Raw genomic sequence first — 15,174 nt, forward strand, 5'->3', positions numbered from 1 at the left:
CCGGCCCCAGCCGCCCCCCGCCCACTCCGCACTGCGGCAGCCTGCGGTGGGTCAGGGCTCTCTCACTCCCGGCCTGCTGTCCGCGGGTGACCCCCGCTTCCCCCGCACCCCCGACTCCGCCGAGACCCGGCGGGCGCTAGGACCCAGCGCGGCCGGCGCCGCTGACCCACTTCCCGGCGGGGTAACTCGCGGGCACGGCGCGGGCTGCGGGATGCGCGGAGCGAACAGCAGATTGCGGGCAGCCAATGGCGTGCGCGGCCTCCGGTGGTACCAAATTCCCGCCAGCCAATCAGCGCCCGGCGGCGCGGCTAGAGGCATCCGCGGCGCGTCTCCAGGCCGCCCGAGTCTCGCCGGCAGCATCTCCCGGCCGCAGCGCAGCGCAGCGCAGCCCCAGCCCGACCGACCGACCGCCGCTCCGAGATGCCCGCCCGAGCGCTCCCGGAGGAGGTGGGCGCCCGGCTCGGCTCCTGGCTGCCCGGAGAGCGGCCGAGCCGCGGAGGGCGGAGCGGGGCGCGCACAGCGCCGGGGTGCCCTGGAGGAAGGGGCGTCGGGGGGGGGAGAATCAGGAGCTGCAGCTCGGCGGGGGGCGTTATTGTGTCTTAACAAAGCCTGGTCCGGGGGCCGCAGCTGGGGTGGGGGCGACTCGTGCAGGGGGCCGGAGCTCGGGGGGCATCAGGTGCAAGGGGCCGGAGCTCGCGGTGGGGGGGTCTTGTGCAGGAGCCGCAGCTCGGGGAGGGGGCTCTTGTGCAGAGGAGCTCCGGGGGGGACCTGGTGCAGGGGGCCGGAGCTCTGGGTGGATGCGTGGGTGGGGGGCTCTGGTGCAGGGGGCCGGAGGTCGAGGGGGCGGACTCCTGCAGGGGGCTGGAGCTCATGGGAGGACTCACGTAGGGGGCGGTGGGTTTCCCTAAAACTCCCTCAGGAAATCCTTCCCCCTCCCTTCCCCGGCTGCACTCCGCCAGCCCCAGCGCACTGGCAGCGAAATGGGCTTGCAAGCCGAGTGAAATTGTTTGCCCTAGACTGTCCCTGCCCAGCCCAAGCGGGGTGTGGAGTGGTCCCGTGTTCAGTCATCCTCAGCTCTTCCCAATAACCAGGGGGCGAGTTTGTTCTTCTGGCTTCCTAGTCAGCCGATCCTCCCATCCAGCGCCTGGTGTCCTCAGCCAGTTGTGCCAAAGGGGGTGTGAAATGCCACCAGCTCAGGGCGCCCCTGCCCCGGGGTGAGGGGTGTGAAAGTCTGTGGAGGTGCCAGGCCATGCTGAGCGCCTGCAGAATGCACACCAGGGCTGCCCTTCTCACTTGGGTGTCAGATAGTTAGCGAGGGACCGGATCCAACGGGCCCGTCTCCTCCTTGCTCTGCTGGGCCTGCGCTGGCCGGGGTGGGATGGGGGCCTGGGCTCTGGTGCGGAGTGCGTCCCTTTGGGGCACAGGAGCTCTAGACTGGCCCCATAGCAGGCTAACCCCTGGGGGCCCAGTGAGGGCAGGGATGGAGTGGGGAGAAACGCCTGTTCTGCGCGGGAGCCACAAAGCTATCCATAGAGGAGGGGCGCTGTAGTGGCTGCCTGAGCTGGTCCCCACCCTCTGGACCCCAGAGCAGCCTGTTCAGTCCTCATCCTCCTCCTCCGGGCAGGTGCAACAGGAGCTGGCAGTAACTCCCCTCTCTCTGCTCCCCCACCCCACTGGGGGTCTCCAGCCAAGTGACCCCCCGCAGCCCTCTGTCATGTTGCAGAGCCTCTGGAAGGCTCCAGGGAGGGGGAATGCCCGGCAGAGCAGTGCTGTTATAACTGCAGCAATAGCTGGGAAGTCCTTGTGGGGACAATCTAGGGAGAGAGCATCAGTGTGGGGCGTTTTACCGGTGCTGGCATAGCTGGCCTGGCCATTGCCCTTGTGGAGACGAGTCCTTGGCCACTCACCATTCAGGCCAGGAATTCTCCGCATGACCTCCTGGTAGCAGCTCTCATGGGTGTAACTGACAGAGCCCTACCCTGCCTCCTATCCGGATCAGACCCATTTCTCAGGCACCTTCCCTGTGCCTCCAACCCCTCTGGGTTGTCACTGCCCTGAAAGTGACATTGGCAAGAAGGGAGTTAGAGGCAGAGAGAGCAGCCCCGGTGCTGGGCTGCAAAGAAGACCGCGTTCCCGCTGCCGAGCTGTTGGGCAGCCCCGATTTGCCCAGGCTCTCCCGTGGAAACAGAAACTTGGCTGGTTTCAAATGGCTGCAAGGGAACCTGTGTCCTGCCGGGGACCCTCCCAGGGGAATTTCTCAGCTTCTGTGACAGTCACTGTGGGGAGGTGCTGCTGAACCTGTGGCTCTTGCCCCTGGGCAGGGAGGAATTGGATGGCTTCATGCACAGGCTGGACTGCTTCCAGTGCCTCTCCCATGGTGGGTCTGAGGGTGTTCCTCCAGCTGGAGGGATGTCTGTGGGTGTGAACCAGCTTCTAATGCTCTGCCCCCAAGGACACCCCAGAGCCTTGGAGAGGCAGAGCAGCTTGTCCAGCTGGCCTCAGTGGGCCCAGGGAGATCAGAGCAGAGTCTGCCGTTCCAGTGGGGTTTGCCCAGGGGAAACGACTTGAGCAAGGTGTAGGACAGCCCAGGACTATTTGGGGGGAATCTCGAGGGGTCAGATGCTCCCACAAGTGCCCAGCCCCTCTGAAAGCCAAGCCCATATTCAGACCTGAGATGGGCACCCTGGTGGGCAGACACAAGGTGACCACACCAGGCTGAGAGGAGGCTCACTTAGGTTTAATGGACATCCCCTGCCTAGTGAGGTCACTCGTGCGTTGTCCTTTCAATGTGCGCTTGTGATGTGGCGCAGCTGCTAGCGCAGAGGGCAGGGCATGTGAAGAAAGGATGGTGTGTCATGGCCGCCTCAGGGAAACTGGGAGCCAGGACGCCTATTCTCTTCTTAACTGTGCCACTGACTCACTGAGTGACCTCAGGCATGTCACTTTGCCGGTCTGTGTCTCAGTTTCTCCTCTCTGAACATGGGATATGACACTGCTGACCCCCCAGTCGTGAGATGTGAACTCCAGGTTCTGGCTGGGAGCACTCAGCACTGTCCCTACCCTCCTCCCCCAGTGGTCCCTGCTCAGCCAGTCCCCCTCTCCCCACTAGACAGAGGAGGAAGAAGGGCAGAGAGGGAAAAGGCACCGCGAGGGGGTTGTGTGGTGGAGCTCAATAATGTCAGAACTGCTTCCATGGGAAGGGGGTGTGGGAAGGCAGACGGTTGGGCTTAGGAGCTGCCCTGGGCACCAGTGTGACTCTCGCTCGGCGTTGCTGCCTCAGGAAACGCTGCACCTGCTCAATCGCCGGCCTCGGGGGCCTTGGCTCGTGCGTGTGTTGGGGCGCAGGAATGAATCTTTAAATGCCTTTGCGTGCATGCTCCAGGCCCCCCAGCTCCAGGGCTGAGACCGCCCCCTGCGCAGGGCGCCGAGGGGTGCGGATGCCCAGGGTGGGGATGTGGGGGTCGCACCACGGGAGGACGGCGGGCCATTGGCTGGGAGTTGCTGGGCCGGGCCAAAAGCCCAGATGGGGTCCTGCTCCCACTCAGAGGCTTCTCCCCTGCCCTGCTCAGGCTACGGTGTGGGGAGCTGCACTGGAGAGGCAGTGCTTGTGGGAGACTCCCAGCCTGGGCTGCGGGAGACCAGCTCCGAGTGCCCCCCGTCTCAGGGGATGGGTCGGACGGTGGATCAGCACCCCAGAGCCAGCACCTATTCCTGGTGGTGGGGAGCAGATCATAATGTTTGTTTTGAATGTCCCCTCCCACCACCAGCTTTCCCAGGATCTCCCCTTCTCTGCCAGCACCGCCACCGCCTGCATGACAAGGAATGGGGGAGCAGGCCTGGAGAAGGCCCCGCCCAACCACGAGAACGTGGGAGCACAGCGAGGCACGATGGATGATATCTTTGACAAGAGCTACTGTGAGAAGGAAGGCCCCAAGCCTGCAGTGCAATACGTCTGGAGAAACATCATCCTCATGAGCCTGCTGCACATCGGGGGCTTGTACGGGTTGTGGCTGCTGCCTACAGCCAAGTTAGGCACCGTGGCATGGGGTAAGCAGTGGGGACTCGCCTGTCTTCTCTGGCTGAGCGGAACGGTGGCGGGCGGGCGGGCAGGCGGGCGGCAGAGAGGGAGAACGGTCGCCCCAGTGGCAGGAGGTGGCAGAAGCAGCTGCAGGGTCTCCCAGGAGCACAGCGCTCAGGCGTGGAGCTCTGGGTGACTCGTGAGCGAGGGCACCGGTGGGGCTTGTTCTCGTGTCACTTCCCCTAGCGCTGCGAGAAAAACTCTTGGCCAGTCTTGTGTAACTTCATTAGGCCATTTCTCACGCAGCCGGCTCCGGTCACGGCTGCCATGGGCAGGAGATAAGGATCTCCTCCGCCCTCCCCACGCACAGCGTCTGGCCTGGCTTAGAGCCAAACCCACCTTATGACCCCCAGACCTCTGTCTTTCACAAGCCTCCCCGTCCCTGGCACTTTGGCCAGGTCAGATGAGGACGAGTGGGGGAAAGTGCCTGCTTCTCCGATCCCGGACTCCGCTATAGAAACGGGACATTTTTAAACCTGTGGCGGGGCTCCTACATGCCTGATTCACACCACAGGAAAGAAGGCAGAGTCAGGCCCTCCTGCTACCTGGCTGGAATTAGCTGGCAAATCAGGCTGCTGGACAGTCCCTTGTGAGATCTGGCCGGGGATCTCCCTGGCTGTCCTTCCTTGCCACCGCCAAGCTGGGGCTGGTTTAATTTTGGAGGCTCCATTCCTGGATGCTTGAGCCTCTAGGCCTGGTTAGAGGCTGGGAGGAGCACAGCTGGGGCAAGGAGGGGACAGCTTTTTCCCGAGCCAGGGTGCAGGCAGGAGGCTGGATTTCCCAGCCCCAGTGGTTTGACCCTACTCCAGTGGCTGTGGCTGGCGGGATAGTCACAGGCAGGGTTCACAGCCTGCCCAGAGCAGATGGCTAAGACAGGGGTGTGATGCCAGCGTCCCTCAGAAGGCTGCCCTGTGCACCAGGCTGCCTTTGTAAAAGAATCCGGTTGGGCTCTTGCCCTGCACAACTGAGACGCTCCAAGGACAGCGTTTCCCCTGCCTCCCTGATAATCTGGGAACTGCATGCACTGTTCCAGGGGCTGGCCTCGCTGGGGGGAATGCGTAGCATCAGCGTGTCCTCGGGGGAAGCTTTCAAGGTCCTTGGCACTCTTTTGTGGAGCAGAAAATTCAGCTCCTTGGGCCTGGCTGCTTTCTGGTGCGGCGTTGTCTGGTCTGACTCCCCCAGTGCCACCCTCTCGCACAGAACCCAGGGGCGCCAGGCTTCATCCTTGAGCCAGGGCTGCAGCTCAGCGCTCAGCACCCTAGCCAGACACCCGCAGAAGGCAGGGAGGGGGAAGGCGGTTGGCCTGGTTTAATTCTTTTGTTGCAGTCTCCTAAAGGGGAGCAGGGCTGCTAAGGCAGGTGCTTCTCAGCAGTTAAACTGCCAGCTCACCCACGTGGTGCCCTGATCAATTTTCTGCTCCACCAGTGACTAGCCCTGTGGCTGTGTGTTTGGCCCCTCTGTGCGTGCTGTTGGCTTGATTTCAAGAGCCCTCCTCTGTCCCCTAAACCCGCCAAGTCAGAAGAGGCTCAAAGGCACCAGGCCAGGTTTATTATCAAAGCTCAGTAACAGCTCTCAGCAGGTGTTACGGAACCACTGCGTGGCTGTGTCCCATGACGACGGACTCAGCTCAGCCAGTGACAGGGATGGGACCGCTCTTTGGGGTGCACTTTTATATGCGGGTGCAAACAAGTTCCACGCCTCTGCTGGCACATCGGCTTGCTTCCCTCTCACACTGCCTGCTTCCTGCCCGTTCCCTGGTCTGGGGCAGTTCGGTCGCCGTCGGTCACGCTGTCAGCTCTGTGCCCGTCCTGACCCGGCTCTGACTGTTCCTGTCATCTGTAGGGTGGTGCCGGCACCGAGGTTTTCCCTAACGAGCCGTTCTGTGACCACTCCTGCGGAGCGCGCCTCCGTTGTGCCACGAATCTGGTCTGCGCCAGATCCCCTGAGCTGTGCCTGCTGCTCGCTCACAGCTTCACGTTGCTTTGTGTTAGCAAAGCCCCGTCCCTCGTGGCCTAGGCCTCAGGCTTCTCACCAGGGCGTCCCTTCCTCCAGGCCCACTACCTGCGTGTGACAAGGCCGACCCAGGATGTGTGTCCTCTCTCCGGCCGGACCCCGGAAGGGAAGTCGGGGAGGGTGGCATGTAAAAGCAGATGAAAGCTGCCTGCTTTCACTCCCATGTCCCACAGGGCCCTATGCACACTGTCCTCTCTGCTGTGGTGGAGCACCCGGGGCTCACTTTGATTTACAGCCCCAGCAGGAAGACGTGGGGCATTTGCTTAGGGGTGCTGTGGGACACTTTGGTGACGCTTCCCTGGGCTAGTTCGGTAAAGAACCCCACGACGCAGCACAAACCAGCTGTGCTCTGCCGGGGAGGTGGCCCCTGTTATCTGACCTCCCCACAGAGCCTCCCTTCTGATGCTTTTCTCCAAGCTATTGGCAGCACCTCCGGACTTAATGCTCTCTGCGGGCCTAATGAACGTGCTGCTGCTTGTCCTCCAGCTCGGCCAGCAGGCAGCCTAGTTCTGCACAGAGCCGCCGGGTTAGCCGCAGGGCCCGTGAGTGCTCTTCTAGGCACTGCCCTTTGGAAATGGTGCACGTGTGGCGTCCTCCTGGCTGCTCCTGGAGCCTGTTCCATAGGGGAGTCAGACTTCCCTTCACCCCCGAGCTCTCTGGCTCCGGGGCTGGGAGCAGCTCTTCCCATAGGGCGGAGCAGAACTTCCGATGACAGGGCCATGGAAATCAAGGGAGTTTCTAGAGTCATAGGTTTGTTTTTCCCCCAAGTCATCTCAACCCTCTGATCCGTCCCGCTGTGCGACACATGCCAGGGAGCCCCTCCTTGCACCCGCTTCTGCTGCAGCTGTGCTGCATCTCTAACCACCCGGTGTTAGCTGAAGGCCTCAGGTGACGGGGAAGTCGCCGTAGCTCGAGGAGGCTCTGCCTGGTTCACTGAGATCTGCCCCGGCCTGCAGAGGGGCCAAGGCCAATGCTTTCCGAAGTAGCCATTGAGCAGCAGGTGACCGGTAGGACCATGTGGCTCGTTCTGTCCCTGCCCCACAGAGTCCAAGGTTAGCTTCGGCGGCCGGTCAAACCGCCGGCACGAGGTTAGGGCTCGGACGGTTGGAGTTGCCCCGCTGACATCCGGGGAGCAGCCGGTGCCAAGCCGAGGGCTGTCTCCTGCTGGACTCTGAGTACGGTTTCCGTCCAAGGCCCGGGCCCAGGGCTGCACAGGAAGGCAATGGCGGAGTCGGGTTCCAGACTTGTGGGCACCCAGCCCTGTCCTCTATCCTGCTCCCCTCTGCGACAGAGCCCGCTCTGCCGTCTCCCTCTCGGCCGGGGCTGCCCTGCAGTCTCTGCCGGGCGCTTGCCGTGCTGGGGGCCTTTGGCAGCATCTTAGCCAAGAGACACGGTGGGCGAGCCGGTAGGCGGTGGGCGAGCCGGTAGGCGGTGGCCGCTGCAGTGCCTGCGATTGTGCACTCGTGGCTGGGAGTGGGGGCTCCTTCCCTAGCCCAGTTTGCTTTTGAATGCTTTTGCACTGCAGCTGACTCTCCAGCGTACTGCTCCGGGGGTTCAGCGAGGGATGCTCTGGGCCTGTGCCCCTCTGTTGCCCTCGGGCCAGCTGGTCTCTAGGCCTGGCCCCATTTCATCCCTTCCACCAGAGCCCCACCCTGCGCACCTCTTTCACCCGTGACCTTCCCACCCAGTCCCCCTCACTGTGCGTCTCAGCCTCCTGCGCGCTGCAAACAGCTGCTTGTGCCAGACCAGGGGAGGGGCACTGACCTGCAGGGCCCAGCCATGAGTGGGGCAGCATGGGGGGGCTGTTGGTGGGTTCTGAGCGCACCCCAGGGAGCCAGCTCCTGTGCCTGCAGGCGCCGTTGGAAAAGAGCCTGGTAGCCTCAGCCCCAGGACCAGCAGTTCTGGCCCATTTCACACTCTGTCCTGGGGTCAGTGTCTGGGCCCAGACCACGCGTGCGGGCCAGGCAGAAGGACCAGCACCCCTGTCCCTCTCACCTGGTTCGCCCCTGGCTGACTGCTGGCGTGGGGGAGCACCCGCAACCCCCAATGCGACCCTGCTGGCGGCATACGTCCTCATGCACCTGCGCAAGGTCCCAGGACTGGAGAGCAGCACGGGGGAGAGAGAGAGAGGTGGTGGGGGTGACCGGGCTGGGATGGAGCTGTGGGTAGGCGCTAGGATCTGGGGGGACAGGTGCTTTCCGCAGCATGCTCCCACCTGGCAAGTCAGCAGGGGGTGACCCTGGGCTGTCTGTGCAATCTCGCACACCTGCCGGTCCACGAGCCCTGTCGCGCTGGGCTGGGCTGGGCTGCGCTCAGGAATCTGCAGGGCCGCAGGGAAGTCAGAAGGGCTGAGTCTCCAGCCGACCAGGGCCGGGCCGGAAGAGCCAGATCTGCTGGGCTGCACCAGAGGGAGGCCGTGCTCAGAAGGGAGCCCTGCCAGCGCAGCCTGGGCCGAAGCGCCAGCGGCTCTTTGCCTGGGTAGTTGCAGAGGTTGGGCCAGTGGAGTCTGGCCAGCCTGGCAGCTCATTCTGGCTCTTCTTGTGCACAGGGTGCGTGTGCTTCGTCCTGAGCGCCTTGGGGATCACTGCGGGAGCGCATCGTCTCTGGAGCCATCGGTCCTACAAAGCCCACCTGCCCCTGAGGATCTTCCTGGCTATTGCCAACTCCATGGCTTTCGAGGTAGGAGCCCCCTGGCTGGCTGCCAGCCTGCCTGCCCTTCGAGGGGCCCGGTGGGCCCCAGGCCATGCCCCACACGCAACGGGAAGCCCTCTTCCCCTCGGAGAGCTGCATCTCCGTAGCCGGGCTGGGGAGCTGAGACCTTCCCCTTTCCGGGGCTGGGATGGGTGAGGGGCCTTGGCACTGGAGAACAGCCGAGGAAACCACTCCAACCAGACCAGCTCCCCTCTCCTGCCAGGCGCCCATCTCTTGGCAGCTGTGGCTGAGTCCTGCCACGGAGGTGGGAGGATTCGGAAGAGCTGGCTCGTGGGCCTGGCTTCACGCTCGCTTAGAAAGTTGCTGGTGGGCAATGCATTTGCCCAGCCTCTGAGCAGGCTGTGGAGCTCCCAGCCACCACCGAGGCGGGGAACTTCTCAAGAGCCCAACAGGCAGTCGATGGCTACAGGCCTTCCGGCAACCCTCTCGCTGACAGGCTGTAGCGAGGCTCTGGCTCTGGCTCTGCGAAACCAGGCCGAGCTGCCTCCCCAGTCCGCTTCTGAGGGGTTCTTTCATCTCCCCCCGAGCAGTGGGTGCTGGCCAGAGCCGGGGCAGTCGGCTTGGGTCTACTCGGGTCTGGCAGTTCCTTGCAGGCTGTCTTGTAGCGTCTCGTCTTCAGAACCTGTCCCCTCTGTGGCAAATGGGTCGCCCCCTCTTTTGCCCTGCCCCTTACTGCACAGAGCCCCCTGACAAACCCCCTGGGAGCACGAGCTAAGCTCTTTTGGAGCTTCCAGTGTGCTAATGGTACATGCGCCAGTTAGCAGCAGCCAGAGGCAGGTCCTTCCCAAGCAGATCTCATCACCTGTGTCCCGCCAGGTGCTGCTCTCTGGCCTGTTAACCCTGTTAGTGTGTATAAACCCCACACTGGTTATCATGGCGCCAAAGGTGTGCCTGGGTCGTGCCACCGATCGTACGGGCCCGGCTTTTCCAGGGGGAGCTGAGATCTCTGTCCGAGAGAGGATGTCAGTGGGAACTGCTTTGATCCCAGCTGCTCAGTGTAAACTTCTTAAGAACCTTTTTGCATCTGGCTTTGTCCCCACAGGGTTTGGAGACAGACAGAACTTTTGGCCTTAAAAAAGTCAGCGGCACTTCCTTGACATGATTTTGGGGGGAAATGGTTGAAAAATGAATTTTTTTCGACTTCAAACCCCATTGTTGAGGCTGTCCAATTTGAGGGAGGGGGAACCTCCCCTTGTGACTCTACCTATGGATCAGCACTGCTCAGGCAGCGGGGGCAGGGCAGCCGAGGCCCCCGAATGATCAGTTCCAAAGTGTTCATTTGCAGGCAGTGGATGACTTTGAGGAAAGCTTAAATGTTCTGAGCAAAAACGTCTGGGTTTGAAAAACTGCCCCAGGATGTTTTCCAAACAAAACCCACCAAACCCCTAAAGACCAGTGAGGTTTAGGCACATACACTGGATAAGGCCCTTTGGGAAATTCCACGAGGGGTCATTTTGCTTCTTTCGGCACTGGACTACCCTGTAAATATGGCTAACCCGAACCCTGGCCGAGCCGCTGAGTCACCCACCGTGTGCATTGCAGAATGACATCTACGAATGGGCCCGAGACCACCGCGTGCACCACAAGTTCTCCGAGACCAACGCAGACCCCCACAATGCCAAGCGGGGCTTTTTCTTCGCTCACATAGGCTGGCTGCTGGTGCGCAAACACCCCGACGTCATCGAGATGGGCAGCAAGCTGGATCTGGCTGATTTGAAGGCTGATAAAGTGGTGATGTTTCAGCGGAGGTGAGCTGGGAGTGGCTGGGAAGGGGCAGAAAACAGGGCAGGGCTAGGGAAGCTTTTTCCAAGCAAGGGCCTCTGACCCACAGAAAACATGCCTTGTGGGCCACACTCAGCCCCGCATTGGTGGAGAGTGTGGCAGCTCTGGGCTTCCCCTAGGGTGCAGGGTTGCTAGTTTTCCTGCTCAAACAGATGGGATACCTGATGTACACTCACCTGTCTTTGTAGACTGACCACAGTTTGGACTTACAGGAAAAACAAACCCATTCACAGGTCATAGTCTTGAGCATCAGGCCATTAAGTGCCTTGAGTGCCACTAATGGCTTTCCCTAGAAGACCTGGAATTCGTAGAACAGGTTCCCACTTCACATTTCTAATTTCACGTACAGGAATGATACCTGCACACCAAGAGAACCCGCCCCTCCAGGGACCCCAGGCTCTTGAATAACGAGTGACTGGCCCCGTTTTGCACAAAGCGTATTTGAGTTAGGCATGCTCTGTTCGTATCCAAAACCATATGTCCATAAAAATATGGGGGTGAAGCATCACACAGCAACCCCCCAACCGAGCAACCCCCCCACCCGGTAAATTACCTGAACAGCCCTTGCCTTTCAGTGTGCTCTCAGGGGAAGCACATGCTCACTATCCCTGCTTTTCCTGGCAGGTTTTACAAGCTGTCGGTGGTGGCCATGTGCTTTGTGCTGCCCACCCTGGTTCCCTGGTGCTTCTGGGGGGAGTCTCTCCGCAACAGCTTCTTCCTCCCGGCCATCCTGCGCTACGTGCTGGTGCTGAATGCCAGCTGGCTGGTGAACAGCGCTGCTCACATGTTTGGCAACCGGCCCTACGACCGATACATCAACCCCCGGGAGAACCGCTTTGTCACCTTGGGGGCCTTGGGTATGTTGGGGGCCCCAAGAGGAGCGGAACTGGAAGGAGAGCAGGATGGTGGGGTGTGTCCCAGCCCCAAGGGGAGCAGGATCGGGGGTTTCCAGCCCCTAGAGGATCGGAGGGGTGTGTCCCAGCCCCGAGGGGAGTGGGATCGGGGGGTTCCAGCCCCTGGAGGATTGGAGGGGGGGGTCCGGGCCCCGAGGGGAGCAGGATCGGGGGGTTCCAGCCCCTAGAGGATCGGAGGGGGGTGTCCCAGCCCCAAGGGGAGCAGGATCGGGGTGTTCCAGCCCCTAGAGGATCGGCGGGGGGTGTTCCAGCCCCTAGAGGATCGGCGGGGGGTGTCCCAGCCCCGAGGGGAGCAGGATCACAGGGGGGTGTCCCAGCCCTGGGGGAGCAGGATCGGAGGGGGGTGTCCCAGCCCCGGGGGGAGCAGGATCGGAGGGGGGTGTCCCAGCCCCAGGGGAGCAGGATCGCAGGGGGGTGTCCCAGCCCTGGGGGAGCAGGATTGCAGGGGGGTGTCCCAGCCCCGGGGGGAGCAGGATCGGAGGGGGGTGTCCCAGCCCCGGGGGAGCAGGATCGCAGGGGGGTGTCCCAGCCCCGAGAGGAATCGTCTGCATTTGGCACTGAATTGGCTGCGTTCCGGGGCCACGGCGCACGAGCCCAGTGACGGGCTCCTGGAACGTGCTGGTTGCAAACCCAGGGTCAGCTGAGTTTTCAGGGCCTTGTCTCTGCCGTTTGGTTCCAGGCGAAGGCTTCCACAACTACCACCACACCTTCCCCTACGACTACTCCACCAGTGAGTTCGGCTGGCACTACAACTTCACCACAGCCTTCATCGACCTCATGTGCCTGCTGGGGCTGGCCAGCGACTGCAAGACGGTCTCCAGGGAGGTCATCCTGGCCCGGAAAATTCGGACTGGTGATGGGAGCCACAAGAGCGGCTGAGGGCCTGTGTCCCCGCCCCCACCCCCGCACGCTGGGCGCAGGGTTTGTGTTCTCTACTAATGACTGAGCCGCTGCCGGCTGCTTCGGATGACGATCCTGACCCTCTCCCTCACAGTGTGTCAAACGGCTCCTCTCAGCCCAGCCACGCTGTCTTGCTAATGCTCAGCAGCCCCGGTCCTGCGCTCTGCCCTCCCTCCCTGCGCTCTGCCCTCCCTCCCTGACTTCCCTGCACTCTGCCTTCTCTGCACTCTGCCTGCGCTCTGCCCTCCCTCCCTGCGCTCTGCCCTCCCTCACTGACTTCCCTGCACTCTGCCTGCGCTCTGCCCTCCCTGCGCTCTACCCTCCCTCACTGACTTCCCTGCGCTCTGCCCTCCCTGCGCTGACTTCCCTGCACTCTGCCTGCGCTCTGCCCTCCCTGCGCTGACTTCCCTGACTCTGCCTGCGCTCTGCCCTCCCTGCGCTAACTTCCCTGCACTCTGCCTGCGCTCTGCCGTCCCTGTGCCCTCCCTGCGCTCTGCCCTCCCTCCCTGCGCTCTGCTAAGCTCCCTCCAGCCCTGCCGGCCTCATTTGCCCTGTCTTTGCCTCACTTGGCAGGGACGGGGGAGTGGTCCTGTGTCTGGCTGGCCGGGGAAGTCAGGGGCTGGCGCCCACTGCCTGAATCAGTGAGCCGAAGGAAGGGCCTGTCTCTCTGGAAAGCCTCCTCTCCTGCGCTCCTCCTGTGAATGCAGGAGCCCTGCCCCTTCTGCACTCCAAGCAGACAGGGCGAGGCTGTGCCCCTGGGGCTGGGCCTCCTGCGGCCCCTGAGGACAAGTGAAGGGGTGGGAAAGGAGCCCTGTCAGCTGCAGCGCACAGAGGCGGAGGGTGCGTTGATCACTGGAGGGCCCCCTGCGCTGGGACTACCTGGAGCGGCTCCAGCAGGAGCCCGGTGGGACAGCTGCGGACGAGGGGAGCGGAGGAGATGTGCTGCCTGATGCCGTCGGGGTACCTGGTGTGGGATGCAGGGAGCAGAGCAGGGGGCTGTGCTTCCCAGCAGCAGCGCCTGCCTCGGGGCCAGCAGCAGCGCCTGCCTCGGGGCCAGCAGCAGCGCCTGCCTCGGGGCCAGCAGCAGCAGCAGCAGCATAGCCCCAAGCCCCGGCTCTGTGTAGCCCTGCGTTGGAGGTGGGGGTGGGGAGAGAGGGCTCCTGAGCAGCTGCGCCCGCTGGCATCGTGCTCCCGCCGCGGTGGAAATGGGGAGGCCGGGCCAGCTGCGGTGGCCAGAGCACAGTGATTGACCCTGCAGCCAGTGCACGTGGCCCGGAGAGAGATGGGCACCGAGGCAGCAGCCGCTGGGAGGGTTAAAGCAGGAGGACGTTCGTGGATACCAGGCGCGGTGTTGGTGACCCCTCCCAGCACAGCCCCCGGAGCCAGGGGTGGATCCACATCTACTGGGCAGCTCCAGGCTGGAGAGGGGACCGACTTGCCCCTGTGCCAGGGCAGGAAAGCAGCCTGGGGGCTCACGCTCAGCCCCCCAGCCCCACCCACAGCACCTCAGCACCGCCTGGGCAGGGCGGCTGCTTGTTGCCCATGGGGCTGCTCCCTTTGCCAGCGGGTGAAGGACACCGCTGGGTGGGATGTGCCGGTGTGGCTGTCGCTGACGTGTTGGGTGTTCGTGCCTGGAACTACCCCGAGCACACGGCGCTCGGGCTGGGTCTCGTCACTGGGCCTGGCCACAGGCCTGTGCTCTACTCGCCGCGCACAGCAGAGGGGTTGCCGAGCTGGCTGTGCTGTGGGGCCGTGAGATGCTGGGGGCCTTTCACCCCACAGCGCCCAAAAGGCTGCGGACAGGCATGGTGGGGCGAGGCCCCATTCCCATCGGCCACATGCCAAACAGTGCCGGGTGAAAGCTCACAAGGGGCCCTGGGCCAGAGCGGGGGAAGGCCGGGGTGGGAGAAGGGATAAGGTGGGACTCCTCCCCCTCCCCAGCCTTCCCGTGCAAGCCCAAGGGGAGCTTGGCCGTGCGGCCAGCCTGCTGCAGTCCCTCTGCTCCAAGGAGCCAGCACTGGCCGTGGTCCTGGGGGGTGCCGGGACCAGGACCGTCCAGCCCAGCGGAGCAGCCGGCCCTCTGGTGGGGCTAGCGAGAACGAGGAGCTGGCCCAGCTGATAAGCCAGCTGGGAAGCTTGGACTCCTTGGGCTGCAAGCCAGGAGGTGGCTGGCGGGGTGGAGATTCCCCACCCCTGAGACTTCGCTGGCTGTGGCTACTTTTATCCAGCTAGAAACAAAGAGACCTGTGCATCACGTCCAGGGGCCAGCCCATCCTTGGGTGGTGTCTGCAGCAGGGGTGGATTTGGCCCCACCCCCGGAGAGCTCTTGCCACACACCTCAGCCTGACAGGTTGTGTGATGCAACCGGCCCTTCAGGTGCATGACCCAGCATGCGGCAGCCCCTGCCAGGCAGCGGGATAATCCGGGCGCTGCCGGCACAGCCCCTGCGCACTGATCCCACCCAGAAGCCCTGATGCAGCAGGGAACCAGAGTGCAAATAACCAAACAGCGCCAGTGTTGACCCAGCCACTTGTCAGTAGCTTGGCGTACGTCTCTGGGTGCCTTAAGTCCTTCTTTAATATACATAGGAGTATTGACTGCTAGTTGCAGGGTGTTTTTTTTTTTTCCTTTCTACAGTGAATTGCGGAAATGTAATTATTAAATATTTAATTGCTGTCACGAAGCTGTGGGTGCAGATGCTGTTGAATGTATTGAGCTAGTATTGGTTAGATTAAGGAACAGGTGCATCGCTTTCAGTGGAATCGTGTTTGCTTT

General features: G+C 62.7%; 1 protein-coding gene across 1 annotated transcript; it reads left to right on the forward strand.

Annotated features, from left to right (window-relative positions):
* The first annotated feature begins 317 nt into the window (after positions 1-317).
* Positions 318-13,237, forward strand: SCD (stearoyl-CoA desaturase). Its single transcript, XM_074999938.1, has 6 exons — positions 318-447; positions 3,768-4,047; positions 8,640-8,770; positions 10,346-10,551; positions 11,210-11,442; positions 12,179-13,237. The coding sequence occupies exons 1-6, from the start codon at positions 421-423 to the stop codon at positions 12,376-12,378; spliced, it is 1,077 nt and encodes a 358-aa protein (XP_074856039.1). The 5' UTR covers positions 318-420; the 3' UTR covers positions 12,379-13,237.
* The last annotated feature ends 1,937 nt before the right edge of the window (positions 13,238-15,174 follow it).

This window comes from Carettochelys insculpta, chromosome 7 (assembly GCF_033958435.1).
Source record: "Carettochelys insculpta isolate YL-2023 chromosome 7, ASM3395843v1, whole genome shotgun sequence".
Taxonomy (NCBI): domain Eukaryota; kingdom Metazoa; phylum Chordata; order Testudines; family Carettochelyidae; genus Carettochelys; species Carettochelys insculpta.